Below are 25,581 nucleotides of genomic sequence, written 5' to 3'. Positions count from 1 at the left end.
CAATAACTTTTTTGACAATTATAAAATATGACTGAAATCCTCCAAGCAATTATTTTTGTTCTTTTTTTTCCCCAGTATGAATTCCATATATGCATTTCTGTGATTGATGAACCATTTAGAACCAATAGTATATCGGGTAAATAATTTTTATTCAGAGTTAAGTACTATTTAATGGATTTTTTACTTAGTGGTCAGTGCTTCTAATTTGCAGCTAAGATGAAATCCTCCAGAGGATTAAATGTTCAGATATTTGAAACATTAACTTTCCTCACCAGTGGATGACAGACATCTAACAGCTACTTAAGCATGGCCTCAGAGGGACCTATTTAACCCTTTGGTTCATTTTTAGTCTTTGTTATATGTGGACAATTCCTTTGCATTCTCATCACATATCCTGATACTTTCTCTTCAGTTATTTGTAAGATAATATTTTAAAGTCTGAGTTCCAGTGATTTGCAAATATCAGTCATGGTAAATATTGTATGTTATGTGGTTTCAGAGCAATTTCTTAAGTCGATTGACTTCAACCAATAATATTGCTATTTCTTATTTAGGTTCACTATAGGTTTGGAACTTACTACACAGAAACTTTCATTCAGTATTTCAAATCACATTGCAATTTATTATCATTTCTCTAAAAAGTTTAGTAACTTTATGTTTTAAAGTGTTTTGTTTTCCACAGTGTCAAAATGGGACACCCTTTATTTTCTTTCTTTTTCTTTTTCTTTTTCTTTTTTGTTTGTTTGTTTAGTTTCTATCCCATTGGGGTGTCCTGTAAAGACACATTAAAGAGAACTTCCTACCTCGGTTAATTTTTGCTATGCTCATATATACACAGAGTTTGACTCTTGGTATTAATTTAACGTCCATTCACTGGATAGCTCTTTATGTAGATAGTGACCATACAAGGTGCTCAGATGAAGGAAACAAAAGTTTTGTTCAAAGAGAATTCCAGTGAGTTGTAGTATACCTCTTTTGAAATATTAAAGGTTTTCCTTTATCCTTTCATTCTTGAAATGCTATAATAAAGCAAACTGCAGCTATATCATAAGCATTTACGAATCTGAATAAGCTGGTGGACAAAAGATTCGTTTAAAATATTCATGAATATTTCTTTAGACAATTCCTGTCTTGTCAAGTGCATTATCAAGAAAATGCTAGCTATAGTACAGTGGGCCGGGAATTTGCCAGATTTAATCCCAGCATCCCATATGGTCCCTTAGCACTGCCAGGAGTAATTCCTGAGTGCAGAGCCAGGAATACCCTTGAGCATCATCTGGCGTGGCCCAACCCCTTTCCCCTCAAAAAAGAAAAAAAATAATTGAACCCTGTATTAATTTTGTCAATTTTTAATTTCTTGGTAATATATTTTTCTATTTTATATATATTTACATATCTATGTTTTATAATGATTCAATTATTTTCTTTATCTAAAACCCACTATTCTGAGTCATGTGAAATATAGGTAACTTCCCTAGGTTTATATATTTTATCATTGAAGGAGCATATATTAAAAGCGAAGTACTTAGCTTTCAAAGTCTAGCTTTAAATCTAGGATTGTAACAACCAAAAATGCACAAAACCATATGATTTAGTAAGCTAAGTTGATAGAGGCATTTCAGTAACTAAACTAAGTTCTCATCAAATATCAAATTCAAAATACTTAATATCTACAGTACTGCTATAGACGACTTAACATGTTATATGATATTACTTAGCCTCATTTCAGTCTAATTTAGATGAGGAAGGGATTATTATCCACAAGGTGCCTGACTTATATCAGTGCCTAGGATTCCTGTTTTGTTTTCAAACTCAGTGCATTTCACTTTATTCAATGGAAATGGTTTAAATCTTAGCTTTTACATTTGTTTGTGTTAAGTAATACAACTTAACCTCTGTTATATTATAGAATTTTGACAAGTAGTCAAAAAAATAGAGATAAATTCTTTTTGCCAGGACGCACTGAAAACTGTAAGTTCTGTCAGTGGGACCAATGTTAGAAGATATAATTGAGCACAGGGAGTGAGTAACATGAGATTTTCCCTTTTGGTGACGTCTTAAAAAAAAGAAATATGTAATAAATATATTTTAAATAAATCATAGCCTTGAAAAGTGGTTGATATAGCGTGAATTCTGATTCGGGAAATAAATTTATCTCCCACTGTTTTCCTCTGGCAACTGAACAAGTCATATATATCAGAACATTTAGGAGAGGAACTACAAAATTGGCATTTAAAAAAATGTGTGTTGTATCCGAATGGAGTGAAAAGTACAATTGTAGTCATATTTTCCATACTATATATAGAATAAATATCTCTTGAAAATATTTATGAGCATATGTCTTCATGAAATAAAAGTTAGCAAAAATGGCTATCTATGGGGCTGGAGCAATGGTACAGAGGGTAGGGCGTTTGCCTTGCACAAAGCTGACCTGGTTCAATTTCCAGCATCCCATATGGTCCCCCAAACACCGGCAGGAGTAATTTCTGAGTGCAAATCCAGGAGTAACTGTGTATCACCGGGTATGACACAAAAAGAAAAAAAAAAGGCTATCTACATTATGTGTTAGTGTAAGAATAAATTTTATGTGTTTAACTTATAAAAATTTAGAATTTTTCAAAGTATTACATATTTTATAATTTTATGCTCTTTTCACAAAGCATAGAATAAAAGTGAAGTCCATTTAAGAATATATAGTATTTATGATACCCCTATTGCTTTGCTTCAAATATACATATGCAGTGAATTTTAAATTTTACACAATTTAAATTTTGCTTAATTTAATTATAAGATTGATATTCTAACACTTCCCCTCATAAAATTTGCATTAATTTTAGTCATAATTTTATTATACTCACTTTTAAGAAAGAACAGAGAGAACTCACCATTCACCATAGAACTTTCTTTGAGGATATCACACATGAGAAACCGATGCTGATTGTCCACCAATCTCATTTGAAATTACTAGTTGTAGATAGTAACTCTTAGATGAGAGTTTTTGAGTATACTACTTTCTCAATACATGTTCCTGGTATTGAAATATGACTTAATGGTCTATTAATAGCAATGCTTCAAATACTTCAAATGAAATGAATAAAAATCATTTTTGTTAGCTAGTTCTCAAGGACCATTTTTGCCTTGACTTGAGAATTCCTCCTACATATGTGAAGTACAACATCCGTTATGCTATCTTTTTTATTTCATAAAATGCTGTAATCTGAAGAAGTTAGTTATCAGAAGAGTGATCTGTATCCTAGGTTCTTAAACTATGTACTGCTTCCAATGTTTTTTTTTTAACTTTTAAAAATTATTTAGAAGAAATTTATGGTTAATTATCAGTAGGGTTTGATTTGTGTACCTATTTTATATACTTATATACAGAGGGTTACACAATCCTGAAGCTGTATTCCTTCTACACCTTTCTTTTTATAATGTTTCCTCTCTGTTCAGATTAATAGAATTCTATTATTCTCCCCTTAAGTTCACTGATTCTGTTCTTTATCATCACTGAACAACTGAGTCAAGCACATGAATTTAATTTATACCAAAACACTTTTGATTTCCATATTTTTATTAGGTTCTTCCTATTACAAATATATTTGCTGAATATTTTTTCAAAATAAAAATTGTTTACTAGATTATTTTTCATAAGTTCTTTAATTTAGAAACTGGGCAATATTAGCATCTGTTTCAACTCAGTGTTGATGTATATTGATTACTTTTTCATTCAAGTTTGATTTTTCCTGATATTTGTCTAGCCAATAATTCAAAAGAGAAGGTAGTTTTGGCTATTATGTTAGGACCATCCAGCTCCTATTTAAATCTATCCAAGGAGCACCTCTCTTCTTTGTTTAACACACAGGACAGTTTATACTAGTGAATCATGGTTTTGCCAATTTAATCTCTGTTGGTGCCACATATGTGGGTAGAGAAGCTTCCAGAAGCCAGGTTTCCTATTGGCACTCGGTGGTTATGTTTCTTTCGTCTATGAAAATATCACTTCTAGGACTGGAATTGATTCCTGAGAAATTGCTTCATTGGCCCTGCTGCCCAGTAGCCATTAGTGGGCAGCAAGAGTCTCTAGCCTGTTGAGGAATGATTATTTTTTGAAGGCCACTTATTTCCTCTCATTAGTGGCAAGACTTTCCTAATGTTTCTGACAGGACCTTCATTTGATCCATGATAAATTGATTCTGTATAAGCCACCATCTAGTTCTTGGTTGTGATTAGGAGAACTCAGTCATGCATTGCCCTTTTTCTTTCTACTGGTTGTGATTCCGAATATTATTCCTCAGTTCCTGCTGTCTACATCCAGTGATCGTTTTAGTTTCTACCTTGCAATGTTCTCCTTTAGTTTCCTCTTCTTGCAACGGTTTACAGCTTTGTTAGTGGGGTCTGGAATGATATTTTTACTTCTTAATGTTTTGTTTCCCATGAAGAATCAAGAGGAAAAAAATTACAGAACACCTAGAACTGTGAAATCAAGTGATCTGTAATAGAATAGGTGATTTGAAGCAACAGATGCATTCTATATTAAAAATACTTAACAGAGAGAACAATAGAGGAGTTATGGTACCAGAAAATAAAAGCCTTAATCATCAGTTGTATTTTAGGTGTTTTACAATTGAATATTGGCTCTGGTTACAATGAATATTCTAAGGTAATCTGGAGAAATATCTTGATAGTTTCAAGGTGAACTGGGGAGATAATATAGGTGCTAAAGTTTCTGCCTTGCATGGGGCCAACATTGATTCCATCTCTAGCACCACTTCACCCCCAAGGTGCCGTTGGATTTGTCACCCTCCCAAATCCCCCAGACATGTATTTGTTTTCATTGTTAACCTAAATAAATTCTTCAGACATGTTTTACCTAACTGTACCTGTGTATAGAAGCAAACCCTTTTTGCAAATTTCTCAGAGTAAGAAAGCCATCTTATCACTTCTGATAGCTATCTTATCCAAAGTTTTGTACTAAGATGCAATCTGTAGCACTGCACTGTCCTGTAACAATGTTCTCCTGTTGTTCATTGATTTGCTCGAGTGGGCACTAGTAACATCTCACAAAAACTCTTGTGAGACTTGTTGTTACTGTTTGTGGCATATTGAATATGCCACAGTTAACTTGCCATGCTCTGTCCTGCGGGCAGGATACTCTCGGTAGCTTCCCAGGCTCTCTGAAAGGGACGGAGGAATTGAACCTGGGTCGGCCACATGCAAGACAAACACCCTACCCACTGTGTTATCACTCCAGTCCATTGTGCTATCGTTCCAGCCCATTGCATTAAAAGATGTAATCATTTAATTAAAATTGATAGCGTTAGGGGTAATATAATTTTACTTTGATTTAAAATATTTTAACACATTGAAATCATCCTTTAAACTGTTTCGAGGGCATACAATTTATTTATGCATTTAATTTATGGTGAGGGTGTGGAAGAATCTCCAGCATTTCTCAGGAGGCCAGGAAGCTTCTCCCAGGGAATCTTAGCCAACTAGATCACTGATTCAGTACGAGGGACAGGTGGACTGTAGTACTAGCAATTATTTGGCCACCTCAGCCGTACTTGAGGGCTTACAGGTCCTGTGGTGTTGGAGGCAAAAGAATCTTCCAGGTCTGCAGCCAGTGTGCTTGGTGGACATGCTGTCCTAGGGATCAAAGTGAGATTGGTCACATGCAAGGCATGAACTTAAACTCCTGTGCTATGTCTCTGGGCCCTGGACATAGAATTCAGCTATATGGCTAAAGACAATATTTTGTGTTGTACTATAAATGCATAGTTTAAAACGACAGGATTTTTCAAGCAGTATAACTCTCATTTTCTATATTTATTTTCTTTTCAGCTTTAAGAGACAATAGGATCGAGCTGGTGCGGGCTTCCTGGCATGAACTGAGTATCAGTGTCAGTGATGTATCTCTCTCGGATGAAGGACAGTACACCTGCTCTTTATTTACAATGCCTGTCAAAACTTCCAAGGCCTATCTCACTGTTCTGGGTAAGTGCAAGGCAAGGTACTGACACTCTGTAATCACAAGCATAGCAATGTCTTTGCTAGAGCAATATGATACAATAGCAAACGTGTGTGTGTGTGTGTGTGTGTGTGTGTGTATGTGTGTGTGTGTGATTAGACTAATAGATGTACTCTAGCTTCCTTTCTGGTAGAATATAGCAAAAGACATTTGAAACAGTCGCTTTCCCATTTTATCAATTGGAGAAGGAAGGTGTAAAAATTTATAAGACTTTGCAAGAGCACACAGCCATTGTTTCTTTGACAGCAGGTTCATTGTTTCAAACAAACTATCTCCGCGTCTAATCATTATAGTGTACACATGGCCCTTTCATAAGCCACAGAACAATGAGCATAATAAATCCAATATGTCTTTCAGATGCCCTTCCGTTTTGTATGTCACCTTATGAGAGTCCTCTGGATTCTTAAGACTTTAAATATAACCCTTGTCTAGTTCAGTGCATTTAAATGACCCTGGTATTTCTGTATGTTGTTCTTTTTGTCTTCTGACTCTGTAGTTTTCTAGATTCCTAAATGAAGTACTTAATGTCACTTGTGCATGCAGCTTGTAGCTTCTTTGTGCTTTTTATTCTCTAAATATTGGACCATTTTGCCAAAGGTTAAAGTGACACAGAAAGCAATACATTCATAGAGATTCTGAAGAAATAAAGTTGCAGTTCAGAGCTCTCTGTGATTCCACAGACGTCAGTGGCCCAATCAGCTGAAATTGCTGCAGTTCATTGAAACACACCTGTGTACTGAACACGTTAGAGGAATTTAAAGATTGATTTTTTTTTTTTGCCCTGAACTTATATTCCTTTTTTTGATAGATAAAGGCATAACATTGCATTTGAAGGAACTAATGCATGCTCTTCTTTGGGTTAGGACTATTAAAGTTAATCCAGCTAGTGAATTGCTTTTGTGCATAGGATATGAAATATGTTTCTTTGCAATTCCCAGTGGGACGATTTTATATAAATCTTTGCCAACTTGGCACTAGGGATTCAATATGCCCACTAAAATGCAGTATTTCAGGATAACAGCTGCCTAAAGTCAATGTATTGTTCTTGAGACCTCAAGAATATATAATTGACTGATTTTAGCTTAGTAAATGGTGGTGTGACATAATTTTGAGAAGTAATATGAATGATAGTAGGCATAAAAGAAAACTAGTTAATTAATGGGAATATGTTGATGTGTCATTTATCTTTGTTTTGATGTTATTAGTTCTTTACTGTTGTTTTCAACATCTTTACATTCGATTCTTGCAAACTGAATTAAATAGCACACATTTTACAATAAAAAATCTTTCAATCTGCCTTGATTGCTGGGTGATTTTATATGAAGAGTACTAAACCTCTACCATCACTTCAGACTATTGAGCCCCAAGAATGTGTAATGTTCTACCATTGAAATCACATATGAACTACCTCTGCATGTTATTTATCTGCTTATCTATTAGATGACTTTGACTAGAAAGGGTTATAAGTGGCTAGCACTAAAAATAATATACTCTACAAAAATATAATGTATTTTAATGCAAACACCAAGATGTATTTTCCACTAAAAATGAATAAACAGTAGGCATACCTAAAGTATTATTTAAAAAAGTTACACCAAAATGCATTTTCTTGAACAAAGTTAAAAGAAGGTTAAAATATTTTGAAGGTTTTATTAAGATTAATGAATCAGAAATAAAAGGTGATATTTTAGTTAAAACTTTTTTTAGTAGAAAGAAAAGGAAAAGGAGAAAAACTTTGCTTTGAGAATTTTTTTTCCCAAGTGGCAAATCTACCTTTTTAAATACCTGTAATTAATAGCACTGTAGCACTGTTGTTCCATTGTTCATCGATTTGCATGAGCAGGCACTAGTACCATATCCATTGTGAGACTTGTTACTGTTTTTTGGCATATCGAATTCACCACAGGTAGCTTGCCAGGCTTTGCCGTGCAGACAGATACTCTCGTAGCTTGCTGGGCTCTCCAAGAGGGATGGAGAAACTGAACTGGGTCGGCCTCGTGCAAAGCAAACACCTTACCCGCTGTTCTATTGCTCCAGCCCCCTGTAATTATAAATATTAAAATATAAATGAATGGCTGTTTTTAAGATTTGCAAAAAGTACCTCCACAAGTAGATTTATTTAGTTTTTTTTTTTTTTAATATTGGGGCCACTCCTTTGGTGGGCTAATTCTTGGCTCTGCACTCAGGGATCACTCCTTGCAAGGCTTGAGGGACCATATGGGGTTCCAGGGATGGGACCCAGAACTGTCTCATGTAAAGCAAGCACCTTCCTATTGTACTATCACTCCAATCTTTGTAAATTTATTTTAAACAGTGCTTTATGCATTGTAAATGGTTTAGAGTCTATGAATATAGAAGATGTATATATACACATGCACATATAGGGAAAGACTATATGTAAAACTATATATATTCATATATATATCATAAATGCTTTTATTCTATGGTGGTTTATTTGTTTCTTTTTTAAAATTTATGGTCAGTTAACTCTGTTGAGTTCTGTTTGTCAAATATTCATCACAATAAACCAACATTAGAGAATAATATTTATTTTATTCTTCTTCTTGAATTTTAGGTGTTCCTGATAAGCCTCAAATTAGTGGATTTTCATCACCCGTTATGGAGGGAGATTTGATGCAGCTGACTTGTAAAACATCCGGTAGTAAACCTGCAGCTGATATAAGATGGTTCAAAAATGATAAAGAGATTAAAGGTAAAGAGTCCACAAATAAATATGTAGAAAATAGTTATGCTTGATATCAAACACAACATATTTCCTTCCAAACCAGTCATTTTCTGTCCTGAGTAATAAATAGTACAGGAGGTAAGGTATTTGGATTGTTTCAACCCACCTTTGTACCCTATATGGTGTCTTGAACACAGCCATGATCCCTGAGCACAGAACGAGGAATAATCCTTTTGAACCAACAGGTGTGATTTCAAAACAAAAACATATAAACAGATCTCTTTCTAATTGTGTGCCCTTTGAAAGACAGTATCCATTTCTTAAAGGAACTGCTTGTGAAGCTTTATTGATATCATTTCTGCACAATATAGTATTCTTTTATGTAAAGTAGATATAACAATAATGTATCCCTTGTTTATTTTCATCTGAAGAGTTGGAGTTGAACTCTAACTATGCCAGGCTAAGGGTAAATAAAATGTGGCTGGGTGATGACTGTTTAAGTGTAGCTAGACAAACCCACATCTTCCTAGCCCACAGATGACTGCTAGTAAGCAACCCAAATCAATGAATCCAGAACTAGGAATCACTCTTTGAAATTCCAGAAGCATAGCCAAGAGGAGGGAGGGTATAAGCACTGTTTGCTGCATCTGTTAGGACCTCCAGAAGGCAAGAAATATCTAAGGATTGGCATCTTCTCAACACCTTGCACAAGCTCATATTACTGAGTCGTGTGAGGTCATGTTTGGTACCTTAGGAAATAGGAAAGGACATCCAGGCACTAGAAACCTTGCACGAGTTGCCTCTCAAAACCTCCTGATGTTGGTACGCTGCTTCCTCTGAAACTCATGATCTTGATTGAGGTTCGGGTCAGTCCGAAGGTCTAGAATGGAGGTGTGCTGCAAAGCTGTGCCTGAGATCTCCTGTGAATCACCCAGGTGTGCCCAAATTTTAAAATATAGTTTTAAAGGCACTGGTGATTTTGAAAATTTCATTATACCTGTGACCTGTTCAAATCAGTTACCTTGAGAAGCCTTATTTAAACAACCTTAACTGTGGACCACAGAATTTCCCAGCTCTGCTTGTGTGCATTGAAGAGTTGTTGCTAGGTGTGGGCGAACACTAATACTCTGCTAGAAAGTCAGGGCCTGAGTATTTTTCAGTCACTGAACCCTAAAAACTTAGGTTTTCTAGACCTTTGTATTGTAGCAGTTACATGACCATATGAAAACAAATTCTCAGTGACTGTCCAATCCATACCAATTGAAGCAATGATCTCTTACTGGAATGAGTGAATGTGACTCACAAATTAGTACTGAGGCCGGCTCAAGCCCTTACACTTAGATATTACATGGACGAGACACAATAAACAGATGGAGGATTCTGCGTGTATTGATGGATAAAAACAAACTCCTATAAACAACCATAGGACATACCAACTCTCTAAATCACTTTAAAGCATGATCTCAGGAATGCCCTGTGAAATGAGAAACTCTATAGAAAAGAACATCAACTAAAGCAGAACTAGTTTAATTACAAATCAAGACAGAAATGCTCTAAAACAAAATGACAGAAACCACGGATAGAATGAACTCAACGCTATGGTGGAGGACATCATAAAAAATAAAAGAACTGGAAAAAACACAATTTTGAAAACTGAAGGTCTGGAGAGATAATGCAGGGATTAGGTGCCTGCCCTGACTGAAACCAACCCTAAGTCAAGCAGTGAAAATGGGTGTGGAATTTCAGAGCAACAATGGGATGTCTTGGGAAATTCATTTTACCACAAATCCTATGCAAACTTTCCAATTGACGAAGAATCCCTGTGAATACCCTCAGGCTCACTGACCTCTGATCAAATCCCCTCTAAAATAAAAATTAATTGATAAATAAATAGATAAATAAATAGATCTCTAAGACCATAAGGAAAACGGTCATAGAACATTGGCTTCACAAGGAGAGAGAAAGAGAGTGGAGAAGAGTACTTAGTTCAAGAAATAAAATAATAGAAAGGAAATCTTTTAAGCAGAGGAAGGAGACAGATACCCAGAATAAGGAAGCTCCAAGAGTTTGAGACACAGGAGTCTAATAGAAAAAACAAACCAGCACCAAGAAACAATGTCATTTAAATGGCAAAAGTGAAAGATACAAATGAAATCTTTAAAACAACAGGAGAAAAGCAAATACTCAATATAAGGAAACCTCCATAAGATTTAAAGTAGATTTGCCAAATGAAATTCTAAGGTCAGAAAAGAATAGTGTAGTATATCTAAAGTGAAAAAACCTTCTATGTGGAATTTTAGCCCGGCAAGCTAAGGAAGGTTAGCTTGCCTTCACGGCAGAGCCTGGCAAGCTACCCGTGGCATATTCATATGCCAAAAGCAGTAACAAAAAGTCTCACAATGGAGACGTTACTGGTGCCTTCTCGAGCAAATCGATGAGCAATGGGATGACAGTGACAGTGACAGTGACAGGTTATCACTCACATTAAAAGGAGTGATATAAAACTTTTCAGATAAACAACAAGTAAAATTCCTGGACACTGAACCAGTTCTGTGAGAAATACTAAGTGCTTTCCTATAGAAAAAACCCCACTTGTATGTAATAAGATAATAAACATAAAACAGTAATAAGCATAAAACAGATAATAAACATAAAAAGTAGGAAATAATAAGTATACTAATGTGTCTGTTAGAGTGAAATTGATACACTAAGTATAATAGAGGATAGAAACTTAGAACTTTAGGTGCAAACATCATGGTAACGTCAATACAAAAATTCTGGAAGAAACAGTCAGGATGAGACAAATGAACACTGGTCATTATAAAAAAGGCATGAGGAGAAAATAAGAGAAGGCCAAAGACAATAGAGAAGTTTGACTATCACCAGAATCCATAGGGGACAAATGCAATATATAGATTTATAGCAAACTTAGTCCAGCAGATTGAACTCACTAATCAAATGACATAGTGGCCCTATAGGTTAAGAAACAAAAACTAACCTTTTTTGCTAATGAGGTGTGCATTTAAGTGATAAACATGCTTAAAACATGGTGAAAAAATTATACAAACAAATGAAAATCTTAGAAAAGCAGGTGCAGACATTCTTATATTAGACAGAATTAATTTCAAGTGAAAAATGATAAAAGACAGAGATTGGTGTATATGTATGCATAAAAACTAGTTGTTTAAGTTAAAAAAGAATAAATTTAGTTTATCAATCTAATTTTACATTTTTGGGGAGCGCATACGCCATGGTACTCCTTACTCCTGGATCTGCATTAACTCCTAGTAGCTTTGAGGACCATGTGAAGTTCCAGCAATCAAATCTATATTTGTTGCATGCAAGGCAAGAAACTTATACCCAGACTTATTGCTCCAGACCCTCTAATCTCACATTTTAAGAAACTAAGAAAAGAACAATGAAAAGTCTCAGCCACTGATAGAAAAAAAAAAGCATTTTGAGCATATATAAGTTAAATAGAAATAAAAACTATGAAATATTTTTAGAAAACACTACTTCTGTGAAAAAATAAGAGACTAATGAGATTTAAAAAAGTCTCATGAGATAAAAACAAAAAGGAAGACGCAGTCTGAGATAGTACAAGAATTAAGGTTCATATAAACCTTACCTGGGTTTAATTATCTACATCATGTGGTTCCAGAACATTGCAAGGTGCACTCTTGTATTCCTCTGAGCATTCCTCTCCTTCCCCTATTCTACCTCCTCAATTCCCAGTTCAATTCATAAATTTTGCATTGGGGATTTTCTAATCCCTTTTTTTGTTTCTTTATACTCTACATATAAGAACAAGTATCTGGTATTTACCCTTTACTTTCTAACTCAAATCATTTAACATGACAGCATTCAATTCTATTAAGTGGAAAATTTTCATCTTTTCTCATATGTAGTTAATATTCCACTATGGTGTGTGTGTGTGTGTGTGTGTGTGTGTGTGTGTGTGTGTGTGTATGGTATGTTATCCCATCCAGTAGGGTATCTTTTTATATTAGGTCTAATTTCTTACTGACTGAAGTGGTTTTAATTTTGTTATAGTCCCATTTACTTACTTCTGCTTTTATTTTCTTTGTCAAAGGGGTCATATTGAATAACATCTAAAGTAAAAATATTGGAGAGTTTTTGCCTATGTTTTTCTCCATATATTTTATAGAGGCAGGCTTAATATTCATTTCGAATTTATTGCAATGTATAGCATAAAATAGGAGTTAAATTCATTTGTGTGTGTGATTATTTTCCCAGTGTCATTTGTAAAAGAAAGTCCCATTGCTCAAGAAGTGATTTATTTTTTAATCCAAAAATCTTTTTATGAAAACACAGTGAATTACAAAATTATTATATAGTTGGGTTTTTGTCATACAATATTCTATCTCCAATCCTGCCACCAGTGCCATCTTCCCTCCTCCAGTGTCCCCAGACCCCCTCTCCTAACTCCCACTCCAACTCCAGACAGTGTGAATTCTTTTTTTTTCTTTTTAAAATTTTATTTTATCATATTGAATAATCCTGGAAAAATATACAAAGCTTTCAGGTTTAAGTCTCAGTCATATAATGATTAAACCCCAATCCCTTCACCAGTGCACATGATCCACCACCAAGAACCCCAATATACCCCCTCCCATCCAGCCCCCACCTAAGTAGCTAATGATCTTCATTTTATTCTCTCTATACTTTGAATACATTCAGTATTTCAATAGAGAACTCACTATTATTGTTTGGAATTTTCCCCCAACAATCAGGCCTGCTGAAAAGGCATGATCTAATAATTTCTTTTCATTGCTGAGAATCAAGATTCTATGAGCTTGCATGGCCGTGACAGTGGCAGCGTGGTTTTGGATTTCTGATATTTTAGTTCAGTTCACAGTCTAGATGCATTTCTGTAAGAAGCCGCTCTGGGTGCCAAAATGGGTTAGAAGACCTCTTGGATCATATTCTTTAGGAGCAGAGGGTCTGTTTCGAGACCAGCAGCTCCAGATCTTATCTGGGCCGAGGGCGTGCCGGTAACACCCCCTTCCCATGATCGCCTATGAGCCACAACATTGCAAAGTTCCTACCTCTGGGTGGAAGTCTTAGGGGGTAGCTCTAGCCACGTGGATGATGCTGCCGCCACCATTTTCCATGCAGCCAGTGTGAATTCTTACATAGTGAAGATTTCTTCTTTTTTCAAAGCTTGGTTACATTTAAATATTATTTTTAAGTGCTTGCCTTCACTTGATTTTTTATTTAAAAACTTCTAAAGAAAATATCTATCTATATGATGTATTCATATATTCAAAAACATGAGATTGAATCATGCAATTGAAGTAATCGTAACATTTTCTGAGATATCAAAATGATAGATAAACTGAAAGTTGGAGACCAGGTAAATAATAAAATTTCTGTTATTTACAGATTTATGAGGAGGTTTAATTCTCTAGGAAAAATTGGCTTTATTCTATAACCTTTATATTTAAATGGAAAAAAATTTGCAATGTTCAACTTGCAATTGTTGTTTTAATTTTTGGACATACCTGGCAGTGTTCAGAACTAACTCCTGGTTCTGTGTTAAGCGATCACTACTCTTGGGACTCTGGGGCCATGGGGTGCCAGGAATCAAACCCAGGTAGGGCATTTTCAAGGCAAATGTCCTAGCCACTATTTTATTGCTCCAGCTCTCATCTGTTTCTTTTTCTACCATGAGAGTGTCTTGGACATTCCTATAGTACTTCTAGAAAACTACATTCATCACCAGATGCCTTTCTACAGATTTTAATCTTCTGTCTAGCAAGGATAAATGAATTTTTCTCCTGCAGTGTATGAGGAAGGTATTCATTGTCTCCCTTAAGTTCCCAAGGATTTATATAAACTGTCATCCATGTATAAGTTTAGTAATTTGTAGTTTGAGCATATACTATAAAAAACATATTTTTGAGGTAGATTTTACTTTAGTTTATACAGAATATTATTATAAACTTCAGACATTGTATAATTTTGTGATATTCCTTCTCTTTCTTTTTTTAGGAAATGAGATATCTATATCTATATACATATAGATATACATATACATATACATATATATATATGTATCACCATATCACTGTCATCCCAATGTTCATCGATTTACTTAAGCGGGTGCCAGTAATGTCTCCATTCGTCCCAGCCCTGAGATTTTAGCGGCCTCTCTATACTTGTCTTTCCCAACAATTGGAGACTCGTACAGGTCAGGGGAATGACACCTGTTATTGTTACTGTTTTTGGCATATCAAAAATGCCATGAGAAGCTTGCCAGGCTCTGCTTGTGTGGGCAGGATACTCTGCTACCTTGCTGGGCTCTATATATATATACACTACTCTCTGATTTGTTGCCTACTATCTGAACTCCATAAAATCTGAACTCCATAAAATATGGTGTTGCAGTGATGAAATACGAGTAGAAAGTGTCTTATAATGAGTCAGTCCAGAAAGTAGCCTAGAGCATGGTGGCAGTTGGGTAGTGGATGTTGACTGCCAGGGCTGGATCTCTTGGGGCAGAGAGAGTTCTCAACCTCCCCCCCCCCCCACAACCATTTCGGGGCCCGAGTGAAAACAACCTGGCACCTGACACCACAGAGTCCTCATTTGGTGAGGCATATATATATATATATATATACACATATATGTGTGTATATACACACATATATACACGAAATGCACATATGTATGTGTACATATATGTAAATATATATGAAATACATATATATGTGTATTTCCCTCTATGATTTTATGTAAAATGGGTAAAGAGTATCTTATGATGTGTTATGCAGCCACTTTGTGAGGCTTGGCCTGAGCCTGTGGAAAGCATTCTGGAGCTTGTGTGGTTGCCTAGTGGAGCTCAGCTGCCGAAGCTGGGTCCCTTGGGACAGGGAGGGCTCTCACCCGACCCCCCTATGGTACCTCGAGTGAAAACAGCCTGGCGCTCAAGTCCAGTGGCATGGTTACGGGGGGCCTCATTCTATGCTCCCTTCCGGGTTAAGCAGTTGTGAGTTCTGGAGGGTGGCTGATGAGCAGATTATCTGATGCCAGCAGGAGGTGGCTTATGGATGTGACCCCTGGGTGGCCATGACTGGGGGAAGCAGGCAAAGGATCTCTGTTCCCGGGTCCCATTGACCCTAGAGTTCAAGATCACAAAGTTCCGTATTACCTGGGTTCAGTGGGACTTTGATCATGCGTGAGACTCGGCCCGAGTTAGCCGCATGCAAGGAAAACTTGCCCTACCTGCTGATCTATCGCTCCAACCCCCGTTCCTGACTTTGTGATAAATTATTGAAGCTTACCCGTGCACACAATAGCATTAGTTTTACACTATAAGTTTATGCATCACATGGTTCACATTTGACCATTAAGCTTAAGTTTGCTTTGTTTTTTTAATTTAATTTTATTTTATTTTGCTTTTTGGATCACACGCGGCAATGCACAGGGGTTACTCCTGGCTCTGCACTCAGAATTACTCCTGGAGGTGCTTAGGGGACCATATGGGATGCTGGGATTCAAACCCGAGTTGGCTGCATGCAAGGCAAACACCCTACCCGCTGTGCTATTGCTCCAGCCCCTGGCTTTATCTTTAGTTGCCTGCAAGAACAAGATTTCTGATACGTATTCTAATATCGATCAAACATAGCAAGTGATTTTCAATTTAGATGTAGTGTGATTTTGTTGTGAACTATTTACAAAAGGATACTTAAGCACCTGAAAACAAGTCTGAATCTTGAATGCTGCATTTCTCAAAAAAAGTGGCCTTTAGTCTACTTTAATTAGAATTACCAGAATTAACTTGAAAAATTTAGTTTGCTGGTCTCAGTGCAGACTTCGAATGTGAAATAGTGTATTTCACGTCTAGAAAATATTTAGTCAGTAAAAAAGCATTTAGTCAGTAACTTGGTAAAAGCTCACTATGGTTTGGGATTGCTATAATTAAAGACCAGTAAGAAAGGCATTAATTGATATCGGGAAAGAAAGGGAGAGAACGCCAACCTATTAAATTCAAAAATTGAATCCTAATAGTTTAGGTATTTTTCAAATCCTATTCTTATGAGTCTATAAAATTAAATCAAAATATGCCCTCCTGTTTTAACATTTCTGAAAATTGCTTCAACAATTATTTTAAAAAGGTAACACCTTAACAATAGTCTGTGATAGCTTTGCTTGTTTCATATTTCTCTTTTGAACTCTGTGGAATCTACTTTGAAAAACTGCAGATTGTATTCTTTAAATATTCTATTAAATATTCTATTAGGTGTACACAGCTAGTTTTATTTTCTGCTTCATTTAATATCTGCTCTAGAAAATTTTAATTTGTAATGACTGAAATATTAACATGTAATATTGTGATTATAAATTTTCTAAAGCTAAACATAGAATAAAAAAGGGGTATTAGAGTTAAACTTTCTATATTTTATTTGTATAAAGATTAATTCAAGGTGTTTATTTATTTAGTCATTTACTTACTTATTTATGTCACACCTGGCAGTGCTCCTAGCTTGGCGTTCAGGGAACACAATGGTGCTGAAGATGGACCCTGAGATTCCTTCAGACAAAGCATCTGCTCCATTTCTTGGAGACATTTCTCAGCACTAATAAAAAAAATAGTATTTTTGTATTTAAAAGTATTTATAAATACTTTTGCATGTGCTGTGAGCTTTGTTCATACTTAACACTTTGAGTAGTGCTGACCATTTAAATATGATTCAGACTGAATACTTATAAAAACAAAAAATAAGATAATATTACTGATATTTATAAGTCAAATGTGAGTGTGTGATGGACAAATAGGCATATATTTGAGTTTTCTGAGTTTTGTCAGGTGCATTACATCGAATCTCTGCAGACTGCATGTGAACTATATTAAGTTCATTTTTGAAAAGAGATAAAATGACTGTTCTTTGTAAGTCTGAGTGTTTGGCAAAGTGAATACCAGAGGAGTAAACATCCTTTCTTATATTGGGCTGGAGCGATAGCACAGCGGTTGGGCTTTCACCTTTCACGCAGCTGACCCAAGTTCGATTCCGCCGCCCCTCTCAGAGCCTGGCAAGCTACCGAGAGTATCAAGCCCTGGAGGCAGAGCCTGGCAAGCTACCCATGCATATTGGATATCCCAAAAACAGTAACAATAAGTCTCTCAATGAGAGACGTTACTGGTGCCCGCTCGAACAAATCGATGAGCAGCGGGATGATAGACAGACATATTTAAAGTAAATTTCTTTCTTATATTTAAAATGTTCTTTCTTATATTTTCATTCTTATATTTAAAACTAGTATTACAGACTAATACTTTATATTTAAAGTGTACATACTAATAAAACCATCACCACACTCAAGATGTTGAAGATATTCATTAATTAAAAAGCTTGTGGATGTTTCTTTTTTATTAACTTCATTTTTACCTTTATACCTCCATCAAATTTCATTCCCAGGAAATTCCATGCTATGTCTTTAAACATTAGTTCACCTATACTAGGCTATTATAGGAATCAAATTCTATAGCATATAGTTATATTATTGAGGTTGATTCTTCTCAACATTAATATTTTGAGATTCATCAAAATATTGCATATGTGAAGTGTGAAGTGATTGCATATGTGAAGACTTTTTAATTATTATTGAATAATTATTATGTGGATTTATATTGCTCATCTATTTTCCAGAGATATACTCTGGGTTGTTTTCAGTTTTATCCCATTGCACTCAAGCTTCTATGAATAATTATGCATAGCTTTTTTTTTAATCTATAAATATATTTGTTTTCTTGGGTAACTGCCTAGGAGCAGAATCTCTGAATCATATGCTAGACAGCTTTTAAAAAAATGGGATGTTGATTTTTTACATTTAAAAAATTTGAGGTATCATGATCTATGGTAATATTAATGTGTCTTAGGATACTCTGTTTTTATACCATATCCATAACCAGAATGCCAGAGTACCAGTATCTCTTCGCCTTTGTTACTAGGCACCTAATCTGCCAACCCATCTCCAATCTCCCTGCTGGAGCCTTTGAGCAATAACTATACACTGTATTTTGCCCAAAATGATTACTCTTTTTTAAATGATGTCAAGTCATCTTATATAATATATTAAGATATATATAAGATATATATAATTTATAATTTGTTCTCTGCAGCAAGTAGACATACACACAGACACACACACACACACATATATATATGTCACTACAGAAGTATTAAATCATTAAAATGCCATGTGTATGGTTGAAATAGTATGGTATGGATGCATCATGAATTTCTTGAATACTTGTCACTGGAAACTATTACCTGATTCATCATAAAACCACTTTTTACAAATTTTGATCGAAAATGATCTTAAAGTTCAAGTTTTAGACATCAGCACACAGGGTATGCAAGACCCTAAACTTTGAAAAATGTAACATAAAGGAATAAATATATTTAAAAATTATAAAGCAAGAATAGAATAAAAGCAATGAACAGAAGAAGACAGGAGGGATGATTCAGAAAGAAAGAGCATGTGTGAGAGAGAGAATGTGTGAGAGAGAGAAAAAGAGAGAGAGTAATTGGTTACATATCTAGTATCAATGTATCCACTGGGGCTTGCTCATCTAAATATGGCTTATGTCAGACAGCAGAATTTTAGGCTCCACCTCTCAATATACTGAATGAGAATCTGCATTTTAACAAGACCAAAATGTGGTTTTATGCACACCATTTTAAGGAAAACTGCTCTACCTTACAATACTATGTATTATTATGCCAAAGAGGAAAACAGGAAAGGAAAAGACTAAAACAAAGAGAAAAATAAAAAAGAAAATTTATTTAAAGCATAAAATGACAATGCAAATGATATCACCAAACTATGCAACATAAAGTAAACCTTTTCTAATTCTACAGTTGTGTAACACAACAGCTATCTTATAAAGCTATAAATTAGGAAAAGATACAGTTTGTTTTTCTGCTACTATCTGAGGATAGTTTTGCTTTTCTGCTACTATCTGAGGAGAGGAGTGAAATACAGGGAAAGAACATGATTGGCTTTAGTCAGTGTTATTTCCTTTCATCCTATGCCATCTAATAAGACTATTAAGCTGTCACATAAGCTAATATTAAAAGCAACAAATTGTACCTTTGTTTATCTCATTTCAATGATGATCATTAAAATTTTATGTTATATACTATTGCTATCAGATTTTATGTGTCTAATTAATATTGCATTAAATTATACTTTTAGGAAGAAAACAGTTAAAGGAAGCAGATGTGAGTTCTTAAAACGCAGCTGTTATTAGAAGTAAACAATTAGAAGCAACGATTTTGAGTAATTTCTCATATAACGTATGTGATAATTATATAAGTAGTTTATGAAGGAACCCAGGATAAAGCACAGCAGGTAGGGCACTTGCTTTGAACTCAGCTGGCCCGGGTTCAATTCCAGGCACCCTGTATAATATATTCCTTGATACTTCCAGGAGTGATCCTTCAGTGCAAAGCCAGGAGTCAACCGAGTATCACAGTGTGTGCCCAACTCCACCAAAAAGGAAGTTTATCAAGATAACTTTTTATGCTACAATTACAGAGCAATGAACAAGAAGCCACGGGCATAGATTAATAGTAAAGTATATGTAGCACTGTAGCACTGACATCCTCTTGCTCACTGATTTGCTCAAGCGGGCACCAGTAATGTCTCCATTGTGAGACTTGTTGTTACTGTTTTTGGCATATCTAATACGCCAAGTAGCACAGCGGGTAGGGAACTTGCCTTGCACATGGCCGACCCCGTCCCTCTTGGAGAGCCCTGCAAGCTACCCAGAGTATCCGGCCTGCAGCCAGAGCCTGGCATGCTACCTGTGACATATTCAATATGCCAAGAACAGTAACAATTCTTACAATGGAGACATTACTGATGCCCACTCGAACAAATCAATGAACAATGAGACGACAGTGCTACAGTGCTAAATAAAATATATAAAAATTATAAAACAAGATATTTTATATAAATTTATGATATACCAAAATGTGGGGAAAAATCACAATTTATTTGCTATATCAGAGAACTATGATTGTGTTTATAGCTTTCTTATATGTTAAAGAGATCATTCCTTCTTTTTGTCTTATATTTTATAAAGGCAATGCTAAAAAAATTTCTAAATGCAAAAATCTCAGAGAAGAGCAAAACTGTCACTAAATCCCTTCCCAAAAAGAAAGATGATCCCTATTTTCACCAATTTGAGATGAAACTGAATCATGTACAGTAACAAAAAAACAATATGACATAAGTTAACATATTGAAGTAATAATTCCCATTTAATCTGAAATTGATTCTTCACAAGCAAGTTTGAATAATATTTATTTCAAAGTTTTTGAGTATTTGTAGAATTCATACACACATAATTTTTTTTCTTAACCAAAGACCACAAGTTTCTCATTTAGCTATTTTTAGTAAATTATGTACATCTTAAAATTTCAAGGTACAAATTGTAGCTTATATACATTGTTTTATGTATAACACAAGAGTTGTGTGTTTGCTCTTACCAAAGGGACTGGTTACTCCAAGAATTAAGGTTATCTTTAGTAAACTTATAGTTCTTTTATTTTTCATTTCCTAAGTAAAAAGATTTAATTTTCATTTCTCAAAGTTGAGAGGAGGAAATGTGAAACTAGCACATACCAATTTTCTAAGACTATGTAAACATAGGGTGACTTCCATGTATGTCTGGAATAAAGTCTGCTGCTTTTTGAATGTCATGCAATTGAAAAAATTCTGTTTTCTTTTCAGATGTGAAATATCTAAAAGAAGAGGATGCGAATCGTAAGACGTTCACTGTTAGTAGCACTCTTGATTTTCGAGTGGACCGGAGTGATGATGGTGTGGCAGTGATCTGCAGAGTAGACCACGAATCCCTCAATGCCACCCCACAAGTGGCAATGCAGGTGCTAGAAATACACTGTACGTAAATGCTGTTCCTTCTTCTTTTAGAATAAGAGCAAATCTCTTCATTTGCATTTAAATTTCAAATTTACCTGGAACATCCACAAATGTGCAACAAAATCTACTGCGAATTGAAACAGAACTACTCTTATTTGAATGAATCATTTTCAATGCAATGTGATCCTTGCCTGCATATCTTTCTAGACAGAAAGACAACTTAAAATATCATAAGATATCATAGGCTGATATCCTAATGATATCATAAGAAATGCTATCATAGGGATATCATAATTCCCAGCTAAATGTCCCAAAATTGTGTTTTTTATTTTTGTATATTGTATACATTTAAGGGACTGAATGATTTGAAGTTTTAGTAGAATCAATTAGAGCTAGACATCTGAGAAATATTTTGATGAACAATATAGTATGTTCTGTGTTTTTAGTGTTTTAGTTTTAGGGCCATACCTGGTTGCACCCAGGGCTTACTTCTGGCTTTGTGGTCCCAGTAAGGATCAGAGGACTATATGTAGTGCCAGGGTTTGAAGCCAGGCCAGCTTTATGCAAGAGAATCACCCACCTTACTGTCACTTACTCCCTCCATACATGTTTTTAAAAGTAGCACTGTAGCAGTGTAATCCCATTGTTCATCGATTTGCTCGAGCAGAAACCAGCAATGTCTCCATTGTGAGACTTGTTGTTACTGTTTTTGGCATAATGAATATACCATGGGGAGCTTTCCAGCTATACTTTGTGGGCGGGATACTCTTGGTAGCTTGCTGGGCTCTCCGAGAGGGACAGAGGAATTGAACCTGAGTCGGCCATGTACAAGGCAACCGCCCTACCCACTGTGCTATTGCTCCAGTCCAGACTTAAAAAAATCTCTATGAAGCATACAAATTGTGCAAATTGTGGATGAGTGCAAGAGTCTATACATTATTTTTTCTTCACTTTTCTCTTCATTCTCTTCCTCTCCTTCCTTGTCATTATTATTTGGGAGAGTGCTCCCAAACAGTGCTCAGGAAAATCCTCAGCTAACTAATGGTTAGCTTGGCTGGTGGTTCTGTGTAAGAACTCAAGGACCCTTGGGGGACTATGTGGTGCAAGACATCAAACAGAGGTGGGAAGCTTCAAGGAGACTTAAACCTTGTATCACCTACCTGCCCTCAGCATCATTATTTATAGGTGGTAAGAGCAGTATTAACTAGATGACTCCATTAGACAAAAGGGCAGTAATTTATATAATACTCAGGTGAGTATCTAATCTCAATAGATTTCTATGTTACCATTCAAATAACCTGGCAAGACATTTTTCTCTGTATTCACATTTATAAACAATTAAAATTACAGACATTGAATATTTCAGAAATGAGCAAATGGTGGATTATTATCTATCATATAATTGTGGTTAGTTTTCCAAGTTTATGTACCATTGTAGACAGACTTTAAATATTATTTAAAAAATAATTGAAGGGTACAAGAGACACAGTGTATAGGGTTAAAGTTAATGTACTGAGTTGCATGCAGCTGTCTCTGGCTCAAGTGCAGAAGTGCAGGTCTCCTTATGGTCCCTGGAGCGACCAGAGTATCCTGAGTACATCCAGGTGTGACCCCAAAAACAAAAAATAAAAATTTAGGGCTGCAGTAACAGTATAGTACATGGTGCACTTGCTTGTGATCAATTCACTTTCAACCCATGCATCTCATACGGTCCCCTGGTCCCTGTGAGGAGTAATCTCCTATCAGGAGTAACCACTGAGAACTTCCAGATGTGGACCTCCCAAAAACAAAAACAACATATTTTAAATGAATTAATAACAATAATTGCATAATAATAAAACAATAGAGCACAGGGATTACATATTCAACCTATATTGCTCAATTTTTCAAATATTAAGATCATTTTTAATCTGTGATAAAAGTCTCCATTTGAAGTAAAGATTTATGTGTTCTATAAAATTACATTATCCTAAAAATCTGAGTTTAAATGCTGATTTCTGACATGCTTAATTTGTTTTCATGTATTTATTCAATGAGGATTTACTGAGTGTTTGTTAAGTAACAGGTATTATTTAGAACATGGAGTTATGTAAATAACAATGAAAAATGTACAACTCCAAACAAAAATTGAAATAATTTCTAAGTGCCAAAGTCACTGCAACCACCAAGAGCAGAAGACTCCAGCTTTTTTTCCTGTGTACATTGTTTGTAGCAATAGCAGAAATAGTTACATACAACACAAATATGCAGCAGGAAGTGAAAAGCAAAATAGATACAGCACATTTCACGATATGTATTAAGTGTTATGAATAAATGTCAAACAGTTTAATTGATAAAGATTATAGAGATGCAGGAATAGATGTCAAAAACCGTGTGTTTTAGTATGTAACAAAATATATTTGTGAATCATTAATATAAAAATATATTTCCTTATATTTTATAAACTATGTCATTTGCTATTAATATTTGTGATACAATTAGTAATACACATGGCAAAAGGTTGTATCTTATATATTGACATATATTAGACAAATACTAATATAAAGTACATTTAATATTTAAACTAATATTTTAATAAACCTGCAAGAGACTTTTGCATTATTTTTATGGTTGCTAAGTATCCTGGTTTCTGTCTCACTATAGATCTGCTATAAAGTCTATTAAATAGAACTATCTTTTCTAATTACACCTTACAATCACAAAGTAGATTTATATGTTGTTGGTTAGACTCCAGAGAATTATTTATATTTTTGAGGCAATTTTGTATAGATTTATTAGATGTTATCCATATTTATTATACACTACATATTGTTATTTGACATTATAAATGTCCTGAGAATTTTAACTGATTACTATATTTAAATATAGATTATTAAGCAAACTTCATGGAGAAAAGCAATTGAATTGCCTAATGTTTTAGAAATTTTTACATGAGAAATGCTATACTTGCTGGCCAATTAAAAATAACAACTCGTTCTATCATGGTTTAATATGTAATTGGCTAGAAGGCAAAGACCGGATCTATTTAAATTATGCTTCCTAGTATCTAGCCTACCATCATTCAAGTATGTAAAGTTAATTAAAACTAACTGATGATAATGATGAATGTTCCTTAAGGGATGCAGAACATTCCCCAGAGATGGAATAAGGAGCAGAAAAAGTACAGTGGAAATAGGAGACATTTATCAACATTTTGTATCAAACTTACAGCAATGAAGTAAATTTGATGTAGTCTTCTACATACCTATGAAAAATGGCAAACATATCTTAATGATTGTTTCCAGATGCAATATATTATAACTGCACCTATGTACACAGGTGGTATATACACAATGTGGAAATATCCCGGGATGCAAGGAGGGGAAAATACATGAAAGAGCTGGTTAGACTAGAAATTATAAAACATAAATTTTAGATTCCTACAATAATTCAAAACAGTCTTATTATGAACAAGTACATATATGGATTCAAATAAAAATCATTTAATATCCTTCTCTCTAGATATGAGATAATATTATTTTCTGGCATGTATGACTAGAGTAAATATATATCCCAACTATGATGGAAAGTTAACTACATCTGAAATAAAGTCTCTGTATTATTGTGAAAGATGGGCTGATGAAAATAATGTGAAGTTGATAAGAAGCATAATGACAAAAAAGTTATGGAAAGAATAATATTTGCAGTACTAAATGTTTGAATTCTATAATCCTGCGATATGCAGTTTAGGACAGTATATAAACTACATCATTTAAATGATCATTTCTTTAAAAAATAGTGTCATAAAAATAACTACCACAGTGATGGAGTTTCTTTAAATTTGAAATGTAAGAAATTGTAATGCAGACTTTTCATTGGGAAGCACAAAGAACTACAAGTTTCTTACAGTAAGTAAGAGCATACTTTGCCTCTGAACAGTGTAAAGCACCATTATGTTTTTAGATCCAAA

At 34.8% G+C, this 25,581-nt stretch overlaps 1 protein-coding gene across 1 annotated transcript in view; it reads left to right on the top strand.

Moving 5' to 3' along the window:
• Window positions 1-25,581, top strand: part of CADM2 (cell adhesion molecule 2) — a 304,436-nt gene that overhangs the window by 144,279 nt on the left and 134,576 nt on the right. The window contains exons 4-6 of the mRNA XM_004606996.2: window positions 5,842-5,994; window positions 8,604-8,741; window positions 21,483-21,653. Coding sequence (XP_004607053.2) covers window positions 5,842-5,994; window positions 8,604-8,741; window positions 21,483-21,653 — 462 coding nt within the window. The remainder of the gene's footprint in view (window positions 1-5,841; window positions 5,995-8,603; window positions 8,742-21,482; window positions 21,654-25,581) is intronic.

The sequence above is a fragment of the Sorex araneus genome, chromosome 2 (genome assembly GCF_027595985.1).
Source record: "Sorex araneus isolate mSorAra2 chromosome 2, mSorAra2.pri, whole genome shotgun sequence".
Lineage (NCBI taxonomy): Eukaryota > Metazoa > Chordata > Mammalia > Eulipotyphla > Soricidae > Sorex > Sorex araneus.
Note: the sequence above shows the minus strand (reverse complement) of the source record. Positions and strands in the feature narration are given on the sequence as shown.